The 19,530-nt window shown below is 55.7% G+C and overlaps 1 protein-coding gene across 8 annotated transcripts in view; it reads left to right on the top strand.

Annotated features, from left to right (window-relative positions):
- The window catches only part of CNTRL (centriolin), a 58,982-nt gene that overhangs the window by 4,489 nt on the left and 34,963 nt on the right, over positions 1 to 19,530 (top strand). For 2 of the 8 annotated variants that reach the window (XR_012929982.1, XM_076053178.1), the window contains exons 2-12: positions 2,047 to 2,240; positions 6,529 to 6,888; positions 7,679 to 7,851; positions 9,084 to 9,214; positions 9,722 to 9,863; positions 10,300 to 10,486; positions 11,801 to 11,994; positions 14,090 to 14,209; positions 14,576 to 14,840; positions 15,080 to 15,189; positions 16,066 to 16,263. Coding sequence is in view for 7 of the 8 variants with exons in the window: in XM_076053178.1 (XP_075909293.1) it covers positions 6,693 to 6,888; positions 7,679 to 7,851; positions 9,084 to 9,214; positions 9,722 to 9,863; positions 10,300 to 10,486; positions 11,801 to 11,994; positions 14,090 to 14,209; positions 14,576 to 14,840; positions 15,080 to 15,189; positions 16,066 to 16,263 (1,716 nt within the window). In the remaining variant the exon portion in view is untranslated. The other 6 variants (XM_076053179.1, XM_076053184.1, XM_076053183.1 and 3 more) reach the window with 6 other exon arrangements.

Below are 19,530 nucleotides of genomic sequence, written 5' to 3'. Positions count from 1 at the left end.
TTGACCTATTGACCTTCCTACCAGTGCCCCCCGGGGTTTGCGTCTCTGGGTAGTGTCGTTGACCTATTGACCTTCCTACAAGTGCCCCCCCTGGGATTTGCGTCTCTGGATGGTGTCGTTGACCTATTGACCTTCCTACAAGTGCCCCCCCCCCGGGGTTTGCATCTCTGGGTGATGTCGTTGACCTATTGACCTTCCTACAAGTGCCCCCCCCCCCTGGGGTTTGCGTCTCTGGGTAGTGTCGTTGACCTATTGACCTTCCTACAAGTGCCCCCCCTGGAGTTTGCGTCTCTGGGTGGTGTCGTTGACCTATTGACCTTCCTACAAGTGCCCCCACCCCCCTGGGGTTTGCGTCTCTGGGTGGTGAGAGTTTGGGGGGGGGTGAGCGGGGTTCAATCGGAGCCCCCCACTCACGGGCTTCTAACGCAGCAGCTCTTTGATGTATTTAGTGCCGGGTGTGGGTTTTACTCGGAACGGGGAGCGGGGCTGTTCAGGTATCCTCATACACGTGCAAACGCTCGTCCTTTATCGATAATACAGGTGTTTTTTTTGGGGGGGGGGGGGTTAGATCTCGTAAATATATCATTGTGTCGTTAAACCGGCCACCACCCGACACAGCCAATTAGTAAGGATTTGTCATCGTAAACATATCACCATTATGGATGATATTGGTCGCGAAAAGCCTACGCGGTAAACCCATCGTTTATTGGCCGATAACACCCCGTGTATATAGAGGACCGCAGAGCGTGGGGTAATTGTTGGCAGCGCCGGCTCATCACCATCGCGTGGATGCTGCTGCTGCTGCTTGCTTACTGCCTTCCCGCTCCTCGTCTGTGGCTCATTCCTCCTGGCGCCTCCTCTGAGTCGTCCTCCCGTCTCTCTTCTCTCTCGCCCTACGCGGTGTTACAAGTTCACGTTTTGTTTTACGGTATTTGTTGGAAAGAAGTTCCACGTAACATCGTGTCACGGTGTTTGTTCGAGAGAAGTTCCTCGTAACATCGTGTCACGGTGTTTGTTCGAGAGAAGTTCCACGTAACATCGTGTCACGGTGTTTGTTCGAGAGAAGTCCCACGTAACATCGTGTCACGGTGTTTGTTCAAGAGAAGTCCCACGTAACATCGTGTCACGGTGTTTGTTCGAGAGAAGTTCCACGTAACATCGTGTCACGGTGTTTGTTCGAAGGAAGTTCAACGTAACATCGTGTCACGGTGTTTGTTCGAAGGAAGTTCCACGTAACATCGTGTCACGGTGTTTGTTCCTGGGTGAGGCCAGCAGTCGGTAACCTGCGGCCCCTGAGCCGCATGCGGCTCAGTAAGGGCTTGCTTTGTGGCGGTATTTATTCAGGACCGCCGTCCTCGTGTTATTCACGTGCACTGCGGCTCTTGAAACGTTTGGGGGTTTTTTTACCGAATTCGAAAAAAATGCCCCTTGTTCTTTCTTTTAGTTGCTGACCCCTGGGTTAGGCCAAATGGTGGTTATGTGAATAAAATCATTGTCGTTAAGCCCCTCCACCACCCGACCGGATTGTCACGTTTACACAGTTATTATTGTTATTATAATACGTTCCGATGTATTGTTTAGATTCTGACCGTTAAAGTTCAAGCCCCTTCCTTGCCAGTACAATCAGAGGTAATCAAACTCTCTATAAATGTATTTTCCCCATGTTACCCTATGGGAATGACTTTTCCCCATGGGTTGACCGAGTCCATCATCATCCGTCCCTCCATGCGGGGTGGATAAAACAATCACCACTTTGTGTGGAAGTCACCAGCAGTTGTCATCTAGAGAGACTTCCCTACCCCCGTCATAGTAACGTGGAGTTTCCCACTAACTGGCTCTGGAGGCGCTGTAAACAGCTCAGTGTTGGTTCATTTGAGCCAGGAACTCACAATTTGGCTTTTAATCTGACGTCACTCGCCACTGATCTTGGCCGTGGCCAGGAATCAAACTCGGACAGCCGGGTTCAGAGTGTTGCATGCTAACCGCTGTGCCACCATTCCCCCCCCCCCCACCCCCCCAACACCGTCTTGTGTAATGCTCAACAAGGAGTGGAGCGAGAGTCGTGGAGCGAGAGTCAAGGAGCGAGAGTCAAGGAGCGAGAGTCAAGGAGCGAGAGTCAAGGAACTTTTGAGACGGAGTCCTCGTCGCCGCTCGCACCACCAGCCGCGACTCGGCTGCCAAGGAGGAAGTGCGACCAACGTGTGGCGAGACCGCACACGCGGTGCACGCACACGCACGCGGTACACACACACGCACGCGGTACACACGCACGCGGTACACACGCACGCGGTGCACACACACACGGTACACACACACGCACGCGGTACACACACACGCACGCGGTACACACGCACGCGGCACACACGCACGCGGTACACACGCACGCGGTACACACACACGCGGTGCACACACACACGGTACACACACACGCACGCGGTACACACGCACGCGGTACACACGCACGCGGTGCACACACACACGGTACACACACACGCACGCGGTACACACGCACGCGGTACACACGCACGCGGTACACACACACACGGTACACACACACGCACGCGGTACACACGCACGTGGTACACACGCACGCGGTGCACACACACACGGTACACACACACGCACGCGGTACACACGCACGCGGTACACACGCACGCGGTGCACACACACGGTGCACGCACACGCGGTGCACGCACACGCACGCGGTACACACGCACGCGGTGCACACGCACGCGGTGCACACACACGGTGCACACACACGGTGCACACACACGGTGCACACACACGCACGCGGTACACACACAAGCGGTGCACACACACACGCGGTGCACGCACACGCGGTGCACACACACGCACGCGGTACACACGCACGCGGTACACACGCACGCGGTGCACACATACGGTGCACACACACGGTGCACACACACGCACGTGGTACACACGCACGCGGTACACACGCACGCGGTACACACGCACGCACGCGGTACACACACACGCACATGGTACACACACACGCACATGGTACACACGCACGCGGTACACACGCACGCGGTACACACACACGCGGTACACACACACACACGGTGCACACACACGCACGCGGTACACACACACGCGGTGCACACACGGGACACACTCGCAAGCGGAACACGCTGACGTGCTGACACGCGGAACACACACACGCAGTACGCACACACCCGGAACACACTGACACACGGAACACACTGACACACGGAACACACTGACACGGGGAACACACTGACACGTGGAACACACTGACACACGGAACACACTGACACGTGGAACACACTGACACGTGGAACGCACTGACACGTGGAACGCACTGACACGTGGAACACACTGACACACGGAACACACTGACACTTGGAACACACTGACACGTGGAACACACTGACACTCAGAACACACTGACACGTGGAACGCACTGACACGTGGAACACACTGACACTCGGAACACACTGACACGTGGAACACACTGACACACGGAACACACTGTCACGTGGAACACACTGACACGTGGAACGCACTGACACGTGGAACGCACTGACACGTGGAACACACTGACACACGGAACACACTGACACTTGGAACACACTGACACGTGGAACACACTGACACGTGGAACGCACTGACACGTGGAACACACTGACACACGGAACGCACTGACACTTGGAACACACTGACACGTGGAACACACTGACACGTGGAACACACTGACACGTGGGAACACACTGACACGTGGAACGCACTGACACGTGGAACACACTGACACGTGGAACACACTGACACGTGGAACGCACTGACACTCAGAACGCACTGACACGTGGAACACACTGACACACGGAACACACTGACACGTGGAACACACTGACACGTGGAACGCACTGACACACGGAACGCACTGACACACGGAACGCACTGACACACGGAACGCACTGACACGTGGAACGCACTGACACACGGAACGCACTGACACGTGGAACGCACTGACACTCAGAACACACTGACACACGGAACGCACTGACACTCAGAACACACTGACACACGGAACGCACTGACACACGGAACACACTGACACACGGAACGCACTGACACGTGGAACACACTGACACACGGAACGCACTGACACACGGAACGCACTGACACACGGAACACACTGACACACGGAACACACTGACACACGGAACGCACACACTCAGAACACACCGACACACGGAACGCACTGACACACGGAACACACTGACACACGGAACGCACTGACACGTGGAACACACTGACACACGGAACGCACTGACACACGGAACACACTGACACACGGAACGCACTGACACGTGGAACACACTGACACACGGAACGCACACACTCAGAACACACTGACACACGGAACGCACTGACACACGGAACGCACTGACACACGGAACACACTGACACACGGAACACACTGACACACGGAACACACTGACACACGGAACGCACTGACACGTGGAACACACTGACACACGGAACGCACTGACACTCAGAACACACTGACACACGGAACACACTGACACACGGAACACACTGACACACGGAACACACTGACACACGGAACGCACTGACACGTGGAACACACTGACACACGGAACGCACTGACACTCAGAACACACTGACACGTGGAACACACTGACACTCAGAACGCACTGACACGTGGAACGCACTGACACGCGGAACGCACTGACACGTGGAACACACTGACACACGGAACCCACTGACACGTGGAACACACTGACACGTGGAACGCACTGACACGTGGAACACACTGACACGTGGAACACACTGACACGTGGAACGCACTGACACACGGAACACACTGACACACGGAACGCACTGACACGCGCTACGCACACACTCGCAATTCACTGACACACAGAACACCGCAGTACACTGATGCATGGAGCACACTGACGCGCTGATACACGGTGCGCACACACGCGGAACACATTCACACAGAACACCGCAGTACACACGCGAAACAATGATGCGTGGAACACACTTACGCGCTGACACATGGTACGCACACACGCGGCACATACTAACACACTAACACACGGACAGCACTAACACACTGACACACAGCACACACACACACGCAGAACATACTGACACGCGGTACACACATACACGAGGAACACACTCTGAGGCGCTGACGCACAGTACACACTGACACGCTTACACACGCGGAACACGCAGACAATCTTCCCATTATCGCTGCGTGTCACATGACCGGGACGTTGTGAGATTCGCAGTGAAGCAGCTTCTGCTGTATGTGTGCCGTTTAGTTTTTAGTTTAGTTTAATAGTATGGGGTGCCGTTGCATGGCCAATCCACTCTATCGACTTCCTACAGACGGTGCAGCTGTGCCAGTGATGATGACACTCATCAGTGTTTCCTCGTGCTGCTGTGACGGTGGGAGTCGGGCAGCGCTGTGAGCGAGCGGTGCTGTGAGTACACGGTGCGTTATTGCAGTGTCTCCGAGTGGTGAGCGACAGTGGGAGTCTAGGGCAGCGCTGCGAGTGAGCGGTGCTGTGAGTACACGGTGCGTTATTGCAGTGTCTCCGAGTGGTGAGTGACAGTGGGAGTCTAGGGCGGTGCTGCGAGTGAGCGGTGCTGTGAGTACACGGTGCGTTATTGCAGTGTCTCCGAGTGGTGAGTGACAGTGGGAGTCTAGGGCGGTGCTGTGAGTACACGGTGCTTCATTGCAGTGTCTCCGAGTGGTGAGTGACAGTGGGAGTCTAGGGCAGCGCTGCGAGTGAGCGGTGCTCTGAGTACACGGTGCTTTGTTGCAGTGTCTCCGAGTGGTGAGTGACAGTGGGAGTCTTGGGCGGTGCTGTGAGTGTGCGGTGCGTTATCACAGTGTATCCTAATAGTGAATCAGTGGTAGTCTCGGTCGGTGCCGTCAATGTGCGGTGCGCTGGGACTGCTGGTGAGATAGGGAAGTGAATGCGGTGTTGGTAACGCGGCGAGTGTGACACAAGCACCGGTATTGATCCGCGACACGGGCCACTGCCCGCGTCCCCGTGTGTCCCCACGCGTCCTCTGACGTGTCTCCGTGAGACTCCGCGCGTCGCCGTGAGTCTCTGTGTGTCTCTGTGTCCACTTGTGCCTTCCTTCGTGTGCCCTCCCATGTCACAATATGTCATCCTGTGTCTCTCTATGTTTCGTAGATTCTCCCCGTGTCCCTTTGTATGTCTCCGTGTTCCCCTGTGCCTCCCTCTATCCCCGTGTCTCTCTGTGTCCCCTTGTCCCCCTGCTGTCCCCCGCCGTATCTCAACTGTGCGCTTGAGTCTCATTCTGTCAGTTCTCTCGATATGAAAACGCTCCGCAAGGAAAAACGTCCAAACATCCCAGTGCAGGACTCTCCTTGGGAAGCGTCTTGAGACTCGATGACTCTTTGCTCGATAAACAACTCTCTTGATCAATCTTGCTTTTGAAATGCATTCTTGTGTCTCCGTGTGTCTCTGGTTTCAGCAGCACCACCAGCAGCAGCATCAGTAGCATCAGCAACAGCAGCAAAAACAACAACAGCACCAGCAGTAGGATCAGCAGAAGAAGAAGCAAAAGGAGCACTCGCAGCAGAAGCAGCAGCAACATCAGCACCATCGTCATCATCATCATCATCAGCCGGGAGGAGGATGAGGAGGAGAGGGAGGGGCCGCACGCCCAGCCCGGGCCCTGCCGGGTCCCCCGCGCGCAGTCCGTCCCCGGGGACTCGGCCCCAGCGAGGGTCCTCGCGCACCGGTGGCGGGGGGCCTGGCGGAGGTTCAGTGACCCCCGTGGCACCGGCGGCAGCCGCGGGGCAACCTCAAAGCGCGAGCGACAACAGCGATGGTGAGGGGGGCTGGGGAAACGGAGGGACCGGGGGGGGAGGGGCCGCCCTCTCCCACGTGGGTTCGGGCCGCGTTGCTGTTACGCGCGACAATAACGATAAATCATAGTTTTAGTTTCACATCGCGTCATTCATGCTAATTGCATCTCACAACGCTGTACAATAATTACATGCATAATCACATTAAGGGATGAATGCTATATTCGGAGGGTTTCATATTAAGTCAATTTAACCCTGATAAAACATTTTTTTTTATATATATAAAGCAAAAGGGAAAACACCAACAAAAAATTATCGCGTTTCACTCCGCATGCTGGGAGCTTCTTCGCGAATTGGGTTTTCAGTTCCCAGCTGCATGTGTGTGTGCACCTGTGTATGTGCGTGCCTGTGTGTGGGGAGCAATGCACCTAGCCTGGCACAAGCGCCGTGGTGACAAATAGCGGTGGTTGTTTTTGGAGAGCGGTAGGTGCAGTGGTTCATGCAATCCACTTCGAACCCGGCGGGCCGACTTCGATTCCCGCTCGTGGCCAATTTCAGTGACAGCGAATATTTGAACCGGTCCTGGGTCTCTCCTATGTCGACTCAGCCTTAAGTTAGTACCTGGTGCAGTATCTAAACATCTCCACTCAGGAGACACAAGTGGCCGGGCGCATGGTGCTGCTGGCCACCCACCCCCTTCGTGTGCCGTGCCGGCCTTCGTAGGTGCTACTCGCTAACGGCACTTGCCCCAAATAGTCTGTTAAGGCTACACGGGGGATCTTGGTGTTACCCCGTGTGCACGTGCGGTGCCAGCAGAGGAGGAGGGAGAGGAGCTGTCGGCGTCGGCACGTGGTGACGGCGCCCCCGTGGAGGGCGTGCGCTACATCACCGAGGCGCTGTTGCGCCGCGTGAGCCGGCAGGAGGACCTGGCGCTCGTGCGCTCCCTCAACCTGGCGCTGGCCCGCGACAGCGGCAAGAAGTTCCGCGTACGCTCACGGCACAGATGCGGGGCGGACACGGCGCGCAGACACTGCACAGACACGGAATAGACGCGGCATAGACACGGAACGTACTTGCTGCCGACACGGACTAGACATGGCACAGGCACGGAACGTACTCGCTGCAGACACGGAATAGACATGGCACAGACACGGAACGTACTCGCTGCAGACACGGAATAGACATGGCACTGACACGGAACATACTCGCTGCAGACACGGAATATACATGGTACAGACACGGAATGTACTTGGCGAAGACACGGAATAGACACGGCACAGGCACGGAACGTACTCGCTGCAGACACGGAATATACACGGCACAGACACGGAACGTACTTGGCGCAGACACGGACTAGACATGGCACAGACACGGAACGTACTCGCTGCAGACACGGAATAGACACGGCACAGACACGGAACGTACTTGCACAGACACGGAATAGACGCGGCACTGACACGGAACATACTCGCTGCAGACACGGAATATACATGGTACAGACACGGAATGTACTTGGCGCAGACACGGAATAGACATGGCACTGACACGTAACGTACTTGCTGCCGACACGGACTAGACATGGCACAGACACGGAACGTACTCGCTGCAGACACGGAATATACACGGTACAGATACAGAATAGACATGGCACTGACACGGAACAGTAGACATGGCACAGACACAAAACGTATTTGGCACACACACGCGGACAGGAGCGGCCCTTCCATATCGGTGAACAAGGCGGTCACCTAGGGCGCCAACTTCAGTGGGGTGCCAAATTCTAGGAATGAAATACAAATACAAAATATATACAAATAACATAACGAAAACGTCATTGTTTCAATTCCCGTGCGCGTTCAGAGGGAATTTGAATTACATTTAATTTCTCAACATTTCTGGGAATGTATTGGTCGGACAGACGGACAGACGGACAAACCAAATAATTATGCCTCTGTTTAAAACAATACGCTTAAAAAAACATGAAATGGAAAAGAGGGGCAAAATGTTTACCGGTTTACCAAATACCTCAGCCTTGATCTGCCCTTAGGGTTTGGGGGTGGGAGTGCCAATTGCATGGTTCGCCTAGGGCGCCAGTTGCTGGCAGCTAGTCTAGGGCCGCCCCTGCACACGGAATAGATACGTGGTGTCCTACACACACGCTCACCTCCCCGTGTGTACTGCACACACACCCTCACCCCCTGTTGCGCGTGCTCCACAGTACATAGAGAACCTGGAGCGGTGTGAGCGACTGGAGGTACTCACGTTGAGTCACAACGTCATCGAGAAGATGGAGCACATGGAGCGACTGGGGTCGCTACGTGAGCTCCACCTGTCCCACAACCTCATCACGTACGGCCTGTCACACACCTCGTCGCAACTACGTCACAAACCCGCCACAACCTCAATACTTACAGCATCTCTCTCTCACTCACACATTGTCATCACTACCTCACCACAACCTCACCGCAACCTCGTCAGGTACGGCCGTGTCACACTCACGCACCTGAACCCAGCACCCTGCACTCAGCACCCTGCACCAAGCACTACGAACCCTGCACTCAGCACCCTGCACCTGCACCCTGCGCATGCACCCTGCAGCCCTCTCTGTCAAAGTGTCTCACACAGTCGTGGAATACCCTCACTGACACCTGGGTAGGGAGCACAGTGACAGTCACAGTGACTGCCACTGCGACTGCCACTGTAACTGTCACAGTGACTGACACAATGACTGACACTGTGGCCACTGGCAAGGAAGAGGAGGGGAGGAGTGACGTGTATGGAGGACACCCCGCGAGAGTGTTATTGTTGTTGTTGTTGTTGCTGCTGTTGTTGTTGTGTCTGCACCACCTCCGCTAGGAAGATCGAGGGCCTGGAGCACATGGCGCAGTTGCAGACGCTGGCGCTCGCCTCCAACCACGTGGAAGCCATCCCCGCGTGGCTGCCGCGCCGCCTGCGCTGCCTTCGCTCGCTGGACCTGCGAGACAACAACATCACCTCGGTGAGGAGCATGGGGAGTGTGGTGAGGAGGAGGGGCGCTAGGATATCACCACGCCGAAGAGCTTAGTCAGGAGGTGGGGGGCTAGGATATCGCCATAGTGAGGATCGTGGTGAGGAGGAGGGGCGCTAGGGCATCGCCTCGGTGGGGAGCGTGGGGAGAGTGGTGAGGAGAGGCACTAGGGCACCGCCATGGTGAGGAGCTTGGTGAGGAGGAGGGGCGCTAGGACATCGCCATGGTGAAGAGGGTGGGGAGTGGTGAGGGTGTGTAAACATCACCACCGTGGAGATAAAGGTGGCCGCACGTGGTGCTGGCCACCCACCACCCCTTCATGTGCTGTGCCGACCTTCATCGGTGCTCGCTAACAGCCGCCACAGTCCGTGATAGCTATACGGACAGGGCACCTTTGTCTTTTGTGCGTGTGCGCGTGCGCGTACAGCTGCAGGACGTGAGCCGGCTGAAGGCACTGCAGGGGTTGGTGTCGCTGGCGCTGGCGGGGAATCCCGTGGCGGCGCTGCCGCACTACCGCGCGCACACGGTGTTCCACCTCCGCTCGCTCCAGCGGCTCGACGCGCAGCCCGTGAGCGACGCGGAGCGCCGCCTCGCCCACCAGCGCTTCCACCTGGGTGAGCGCCGCCACCACCCGCCGCTCACCACCTGCCACCCACAGCGTACTGCCCAAAGAGCCCACCGCCGCCAAAACCACTGCCCGCTGGCAAAACCACTGCCCAAAGAGCCCACCACCGCGAAAACGATCGGCCACAGCCCACCGCCGCCAACACCACACCCGCCGCCACTGCCCAACGACGCCAAAACCACAACCCGCCGCCCACAGTCCACCACCACCACCACCAAAACGACCGCAGCCATCATCATCATCAATACCATCATTAATCACCACCACCACCATCATAATTATCATCACGACCACTACCGTCATCATTATCAGAATCAGAATATTTATTTATACTGGAGGAGGAATCCAATGAGCTATAAAGCTCTTTTTCACAGATGTCCGGTCGCAGCAGGTCAGAACGTTACAACAACAAACACAATACAAAAACACGATAGAAGTGCAAAGTATAGGAAAGGTAAGCAAAATCACTTTTTAAAAAATATATATATATACAAATAAAACTAAACAATTGTTATCTTTACTCTTGGTTCTTTCGGTAAAGTGACGTAGGTAGAAAAATAAAACCAAAAATAATATATCACGAATTTTTATCTTACCAGGTAAGGAGGCCCACTGAGCTATTAACTTATTTTTAATAAGTGATCTGGCCACAAATGATACATCAGCGACGTGGCTTATGTATAAACGCGCGTTTCTAAATGTGGAGGGAAAAAATCAGAGGACCCGGAGAAAAAATCCACACGACCAGAGGGAGAGAGACATGCAAACCCCAAATATACAGGCGTCAGGTGTCACGATCGCAAACCCCCGACCTGCTGCATACCAGGCGAGGGAGATCACATCACACCGTGGTGCGTTGCTGGCCACCCACACCCTCGTGTGCCGTGCCGGCCTGCATAGGCGCTCGCTAACAGAACTTGCCCCAAAAGCCTGTTTAGGCTATACGGGGGGGGTCTCTGTCTTTGTGTTTGTGTATGCGTACGTGTGCGTGAGCATGTGTACACGTGCATTCGTGTGTGTGTGCATGTGTACAAGTGCATTCGTGTGTGTGTGTGTGTACGCGTGTCTGTGCATGTGGCCTCAAGGTGCACATGGCCTGGCGCAAGCGTCGTGGTGACGTCACCGCCACTTGGCGGTTGTTGTTGTTGTCAACCCATGGCACCTGGGTCTATCCCGTAACCTCCTGCCAGCGGGCGTTCGACACTTCACGTGGCCTTAAAGCGCGCGCACAGCCTGGCACAAGTGCCGTAGTGGCGAATGGCGATTGTTGTTGTTGTTGCTGTGTGTGCACGCGTGCGAGTAGAGGAGGTGGAGCGGCTGGAGGCGGCGCTGGCCGAGCGGCAGGCCCAGCTGGAGTCGGCGTCGCGTCATCAGGAGGAGTCGTCCGCGGCGCTGCTGCAGCGTGAGCAGCAGCTGCTCGCGATGCAGCAGGAGAAGAGCGAGCGCGACGGCTCCGTGCAGGAGCTGCAGCGCGAGCTGCACACCAAGAACCAGCTGGTGCGGCGCCACGCACACGCCAGCGGGCGCGTGCTGTGTGTGTGTGCGCGCGTGTGTGCGGGGGGGGCCTTCATAGGTGCTATTCGCTCACAGCACTTGCCTCAACTGTCTGTTAATGCTATATAGGGGACCTTTGTATTTGTATGCGGCCTTCATAGGTGCCACTCGCTAACAGCACTTGCCCCAACAGTCTATCAAGGCTATATGGGGGATCTTTGTAAATGTAAGTGTGTGTGTCAATGTGTTGTGGGGAGCGGTAGTGTATCAGTTAGCGTGCTGCGCTATGAACCCGGTGACCCAAGTTCAATTCTCGCTCACGGCCAACGCCAGTGACGATTATCTGAACCTGTCGGGGGCCTCCCCTAGATTGACTCAGACTCAAATGAGTACCTGGTGCGGTGTGTAAACATCTCCACTGGGGAGTCAAAGGCGGCCGGACGTGGTGTTGCTGGCCTTTCGTAGGCGCTGCTCGCTAACAGCACTTGCCCCAGCAGCCTGTTAAAGCCTACACGGGGGATCTTTGTCTTTGCTTTGCTTCATGGGTCTCTATCTCGCCGTGCTCGGCTCTTGATTCGCAAGTCTCTCTCCGCTCTCTCTCTCTCTCTCTCCGCGTCTCTCCTCTGCGCTTCCCATGCGGTCGCGCGTCTGCTCTGGGTCCTCTGCTCCCGGCGCCAGTGCCAGCGGCACCGGTCCAGGTGCGTGGACGCGGCGCCAGCCCCACCGCTGAGCACAATCCTCCCTGCCGCAGTCAGGCGGGGGGGGGGGGGGGGGGGTGGTGCTCACAGCCAGCGCGGGGGGTGCCGGTGTCAGGGCTCACACACCCTAACCCCTCACTATTCGCTCTCGAACCCCAGGCATAGCGAACCCTCGAACCTCAGCCTAACCTCACCCTGACCTCATCGTAACTTCACCGTAACCTCATCCTCACAGCATTCTTACCTTACCCTAACCCTCATCTCATCCCAACATCCTCCTAACCTCAGCCTAATATTAACATCACCGTAAACCCCTAACCTCACCCGAACTCCTCGCCTCACCCAAACCCTAAGCCGAGCCAACCTTCTAACCTCAGCTTCAACCTTATGCTCACGCTGACCCTACCCTGACCTCACCATCAAAGTCTTGATCCTAATCTCACCATCAAAGTCTTGATCCTAATCTCACCCTGACCTCATCGTAACTTTACCCCATCCTTCATCTAACCTCATGCTAACCTTACCCTAACCCTAATCTAATTGAAAATCCTTATCTTAGCCTAATATTAACATACCGTAACCTCGTCCTCACCCCTAGCCTCACCCTCATATCACGCTAACACCTCACCCTGACCTCACCTTAACCATTATCGTAACCTAATCCTAACTTTAACTTTGGCCTAACCCTAATTGTCACCTAATCCTACCTATATCCCTAACCCTGCCTCTAACCCTGATCTACCCAAACCTACACTAACCTACACTAACCTGTAACCCAACCCTCACCTACCTTAACCCTACCCTACCTGTAACCCTAACCCTGACAGGGAGCAGGTGAGCGTCACACCGCACGGGGTGCTCTGCATCATTTGGCTGTAGTTGTGATTCCTTCGTTGGCGTTTGGGTCGTTCTGTTCTTACTTCCTTCATTCAGTGCCCATTCCCTCTCCTTTCCGGTCGACTCCTGCAGATGCCCTGGCCTCAACCATAGACTTAGCCTGACAATGTGACATTTAACCCAGAACCGCTGACCTCAAACCCATAAACCCCTAGCCTTCAACCCCCAACCCCAAACACCGTAACCCTCCACTCCTAACTAATTTCAGCTTTCCATTAACCCCGTAACCCCGAACTCTTCGAAACCCCTCACCTCGACCCCTCACTCCGAACTCCTTACCCCTTCCCATTAACCCCTAACCCATAACCCTCTCTTGCCAACTCCTGAACCCACATTCCTGGCTCTTAACGGCTAACATCTGACCGCTGAGCCTCTAACATGTGACTCGTGACCCCTTCCCATTATCCCTTGCCCGTTACCCGCGCCCGGATGTGACCCCACGACCTGTGACCCGTGCATGTCTAACCCGTGACCTGTGACCCGTGACCCGCGTGCGGCTGCAGCTGAAGCAGAAGATGTTGGAGCTGACGCGTGCGTGCCAGAAGCAGTACGAGCTGGAGCAGGAGCTGGCCTTCTACAAGATAGATGCCAAGTTCGACTCCCTGGGACACGCGCCGCCCCACGTAAGACCCCCACGCACACTCTCACTCACTCACTCGGTCACTCTCACTCGCTTACTCTCACTCACTCACTCACATTCACTCAGGCTCACTCTCGCTCACTCTCAATCACTCACTCTCACTCTGCTCACACTCACTCACACAGCCTTGGACACATGCCACCCCACGTCGTCCCCACTCATGTGCACGTGTGCACGCACGTATGCTAGTGCGCAAAACTTGTGCGTGCACGTGTGCATGCGTGCACACGTTAATCCGCATGCTCACGTGCATGTCCACGTGCGTGCGCGTGTGACCGGTCGTGCGTGCGTGTGCGTGCGTGATGGCGTGTGCGTGCGTCCGCGTATCCGCGTGCGCTCTTGCCCGCAGGCCGGCGGGGACGACGACGACGACGACGACGACGAGCCGCGGCAGCTGGCGCCCGGCGAGAGCCCGTACATAGGCAAGGCGCGCTACAAGCGGAACGAGTTCGCGGGCGAGAGCCGCGTGCGGCTGTCCCCTGCGCGCCACGCGGCACTCGGCTCCGTGCAGAGCGACGGCGCCGCCGTGTCCCCGGCGCCGGGCGCCGGCGCCGGGGACATCGCGGACGCCGTCGATGAGCAGCTCGCGCTCAAGCAGCTCGCGCTGGCCGAAGGTATGGCGGTGGGCACGGGGGAGAGAGAGAGAGAGAGCGCGGTGCGGCGGGGGGGGCGGGGGGCCCAGGGGAGGGGGGGGGGCAGGAGCTGGGGAAACAAAGGCGCCGGGCGTGGTGCTGACCATCCACCCCCTTGTGTGCCACGCCGGCCTTCATAGGTGCTACTCGCTACTAACAGCACTTGTCCCTGCATTCTGATAAGGCTACACGGGAGACCTTTGTCTTTGTGCCGTGCGCAGCTGAGCGCCGTCTGGCCGAGCTGCTGCAGGAGGTGGAGGCTGCGGAGCGGAGGAACTTGGCTGCTGCGCAGGAGCTGCAGCGCCTGGAGGACGCGGCCGCCCAGGGCAAGGTGAGAGGCACAGCCCAGACCCTACCCCTAACCCAGACTCTATCTCTAACCCAGACTCTATCTCTAACCCAGACTCTGCCTCTAACCCTGTGTCTCTATGTATCGCTATGAGTCTCTGAGCATTGGGCAATAGAGAAGAGGCGAGGCTTTAAGAGAGGAATGGAAGGGGGTTAAGGAGGGCGGACTCCTTCACGTATGGGTTGCAGTGCTGAATCTATGGTTGCAGTGCTGAATCTATGGTTGCAGTGCTGAGTCTGTGGGCAGTGTTGAGTCTATCGACAGTGCTCAATGTAGAGGGGGAGTTGATTCCAGTGGAGAGGTGCAAGGAGGGAGGTGAAGCACCGGAAACGGGATTGGGCACAGGGAGAAGCAGGGACAGAGAGACAGAATATTTGGAACGCCGACGGTCCATCGTGTAGCACTCGCCGGTTGCGTACACACAAAGACAAAGATCCCCCGTATAGCCTTAACAGACTGTAGGGGCAAGTGCTGTTAGCGAGCACCTATGAAGGCCGGAACGGTACACAAGGGGGTGGGTGGCCAGCACCACGCCCGACCGCCTTTGTCTCCCTAGTGGCGATATTTACACACCGCACCAGGTACTCATTTGAGGCTGAGTCGACCTAGGGGAGGCCCGGGACCGGTTCAGATAATCGTCACTGGTGTTGACCGTGAGCTGGAATCGAACCCGGGTCGCCAGGTTCATAGCGCAGCGCGCTAACCGCTACACTACCGCTCCCCACATATACACACACACACGCATGGGTATACACACGCTCACTGTCGTACACGCGCTCACTGTCGTACACGCGCTCACTGTCGTACACGCGCTCACTGTCGTACACGCACGTGCGGTGCGCTGCGGCGGTGGCGAAGATGCTGGAACAGCGCCGCGAGGCCCTGCGCCGTGCGCTCGCGCGCAAGCTGGAGCTGCTGGGGCGACTGCGCGTGGAGGCCGAGGAGCTGGAGCGACGCCTGGAGGCGCAGCGCACGGAGCTGGGGCGGCGGGGAGCGCAGGCGGCGCAGCTGCGGAGGGAGGTCGCGGAGGAGCGCGGGGAGGACGGGCGTGGGCACGTGAGTGGCACGCACGTGGCACGCACATACAAGGACGTGCGTGGAGGACAAAGGCGTGGGCACGTGAGTGGCACGCACGTGGCACGCACACGCAGAAACGCAGGGGGAGGATTGGCACATGAGTGGCACGCACATGGCACGCACAGGGCACGCACATGGCACGCACAGGGCACGCACAGGGCACATGCATACGCAGAGACGTGTGGGGAGGATGGGCACGGGCACGTGGGCGGCACGCACATGGCACACGCACACGCAGAGACGTGTGGGGAGGATGGGCGCGGGCATGAGAGTACCACGCTTGTGGCATGCACACGCAAAGACGTGCTCGGAGGACGGGTGCGTGCACGTGAGTGGCACACACATGGCACACATGTAGAGACTCGCGGCGCTAACGGGCACTCGTACGCTAGTAGCACACGCGGCGTGCATGTGCGTACGGCCCAGTGTGTTGTGAGTTCTTCTCGGGTCACCGTTGTTGTTGTTGTTGTTATTCTGAGTTGACACTCACTGAGATACTCGTTGGGCTCAACGAGTATCTCAGTGGCGGTGACTGAACATGGCTCAACTGCGGTAATGAATCGCTTCGTTCGCATCAGACGATTGCAATACAACGAGGATCTGTGCAGCGGCTTCTGCATGTGACCGCGTCTAATGTGACGCTGCACAGGAACAAGGCGCAGTCATAGGGCTCTGTGTTAGCCTGTGGGTGTTTATGTGAGTCAAAGGGTCTCCGTATGGAAGTGAGAAAGAGCCGGTCAGTAATCTCTCTCTCTCTCTCTGAGTCGGTGTCTATGGGAGAGGGAGAAAGAGGCAGGCGCAAAAGAGTTGTCTATCGAGACACACAGGCCTATGTGTAGTGTGGTGTGTGTAGTGTGTTTAGTGTGGTGTGTGTTTAGTGTGGTGTATGTGTAGTGGTGCGTAGTGTGTTTAGTGTGGTGTGTGTGTAGTGTAGTGTGGTGTGTGTTTAGTGTGGTGTGTGTGTAGTGTAGTGTGGTGTATGTGTAGTGTGGTGTATGTGTAGTGTAGTGTGGTGTATGTGTAGTGCGGTGTGTGTTTAGTGTGGTGTATGTGTAGTGTGGTGTATGTGTAGTGTGTAGTGTGGTGTGTGTTTAGTGTGGTGTATGTGTAGTGTGGTGTATGTGTAGTGTGTAGTGTGGTGTGTGTTTAGTGTGGTGTATGTGTAGTGTAGTGGTGCGTGTTTAGTGTGGTGTATGTGTAGTGTGGTGTGTAGTACAGTGTGGTGTGTGTTTAGTGTAGTGTGGTGTGTGTTTAGTGTGGTGTATGTGTAGTGTAGTGGTGCGTGTTTAGTGTGTAGTGTGGTGTGTGTTTAGTGTGTAGTGTGGTGTGTGTTTAGTGTGGTGTATGTGTAGTGTAGTGTGGTGTGTGTTTAGTGTGGTGTATGTGTAGTGTGGTGTATGTGTAGTGTAGTGGTGCGTGTTTAGTATGTAGTGTGGTGTGTGTTTAGTGTGGTGTATGTGTAGTGCGGTGTGTGTTTAGTGTGGTGTATGTGTAGTGTAGTGTGGTGTATGTGTAGTGTAGTGGTGCGTGTTTAGTGTGGTGTATGTATAGTGTAGTGTGGTGTGTGTTTAGTGTGGTGTATGTGTAGTGTGGTGTATGTGTAGTGTAGTGGTGCGTGTTTAGTGTGTAGTGTGGTGTGTGTTTAGTGTGGTGTATGTGTAGTGTGTAGTACAGTGTGGTGTGTGTTTAGTGTGGTGTATGTATCGTGTAGTGTGGTGTGTGTTTAGTGTGGTGTATGTGTAGTGTGGTGTGTGTGTAGTGTAGTGGTGCGTGTTTAGTGTGTAGTGTGGTGTGTGTTTAGTGTGGTGTATGTGTAGTGCGGTGTGTTAGTGTGTAGTGTGGTGTGTAGTACAGTCTGGTGTGTTTATTGTGGTGTATGTGTAGTGTGGTGCGTGTGTAGTGTGGTGTGTAGTACAGTGTGGTGTGTGTTTAGTGTGGTGTATGTCGTGTAGTGGTGCGTGTTTAGTATGTAGTGTGGTGTATAGTAAAGTGTGGTGTGTAGTGTGGTGTGTGTTTAGTGTGGTGTATGTGTAGTGTGGTGTGTGTTTAGTGTGGTGTATGTGTAGTGTGGTGTGTGTTTAGTGTGGTGTATGTGTAGTGTGGTGTGTGTTTAGTGTGGTGTATGTATAGTGTAGTGGTGCGTGTTTAGTGTGGTGTGTAGTACAGTGTGGTGTGTAGTGCGGTGTATGTGTAGTGCGGTGTGTGTTTAGTGTGTAGTGTGGTGTGTAGTACAGTGTGGTGTGTGTTTATTGTGGTGTATGTGTAGTGTGGTGCGTGTTTAGTGTGTAGTGTGGTGTATGTGTAGTGCGGTGTGTGTTTAGTGTGTAGTGTGGTGTGTAGTACAGTGTGGTGTGTGTTTATTGTGGTGTATGTGTAGAGTAGTGTGGTGTAGTGTAGTGTGTGTTTAGTGTGTAGTGTGGTGTGTAGTACAGTGTGGTGTGTGTTTATTGTGGTGTATGTGTAGTGTGGTGTAGTGTAGTGTGGTGCGTGTTTAGTGTGTAGTGTGGTGTGTAGTACAGTGTGGTGTGTAGTGTGGTTCGTGTTTAGTGTGTAGTGTGGTGTTTAGTACAGTGTGGTGTGTAGTGTGGTGTATGTGTAGTGTGGTGCGTGTTTAGTGTGTAGTGTGGTGTATGTGTAGTGTAGTGCGTAGTACAGTGTGGTGCGTGTTTAGTGTGGTGTATGTGTAGTGTAGTGGTGCGTGTTTAGTGTGTAGTGTGGTGTGTAGTACAGTGTGGTGTGTAGTGTGGTGCGTGTTTAGGGTGTAGTGTGGTGTGTAGTACTGTGTCGTGTCTAGTAGTGTGGTGCGTGTTTAGCACGTGGTGTATGGGTAGTGTGGGGTACATGTATTGTGGTGCGTGTTTAGTGTCGAGTGTGGTGTATGTGTAGTGTGGTGAGTGTGGTGTGAGAGTGGCTGGGGGATGTGAGTGACAGGGATGAGGAAGTCTCCCTGTCCGCTTGCGAGCTCTACTAGCCAGGCGGAGGGCCGTGGATCTTCCTGTCAGCTGACAGGAAGGCGCCTCTAACGGGTGGGGCGCGAGCAGATTTGAGCGGAGAGGGCGCGGAGAAGAGGGAGGCAGTGGGCGTGGGGAGGGGGAGATGAGCGGGCTTGGGGTGAGGCAGTGGCGAGCGTGGCGTCAGTGTCAGGAGGAGCAGCAGCAGCAGCAGCGAGTGGAGCAGGGAGCAGCAGCAGCAGAGTGGGGGCGAGCATGCCACCCACAGGACTAGGGTACGCACGCACACACGGTA

Source organism: Petromyzon marinus, chromosome 59 (genome assembly GCF_048934315.1).
Source record: "Petromyzon marinus isolate PM22_M1 ecotype Great Lakes invasive population chromosome 59, UKy_Petmar_22M1.pri1.0, whole genome shotgun sequence".
In the NCBI taxonomy this organism is placed as follows: Eukaryota; Metazoa; Chordata; class Hyperoartia; order Petromyzontiformes; family Petromyzontidae; genus Petromyzon; species Petromyzon marinus.
Note: the sequence above shows the minus strand (reverse complement) of the source record. Positions and strands in the feature narration are given on the sequence as shown.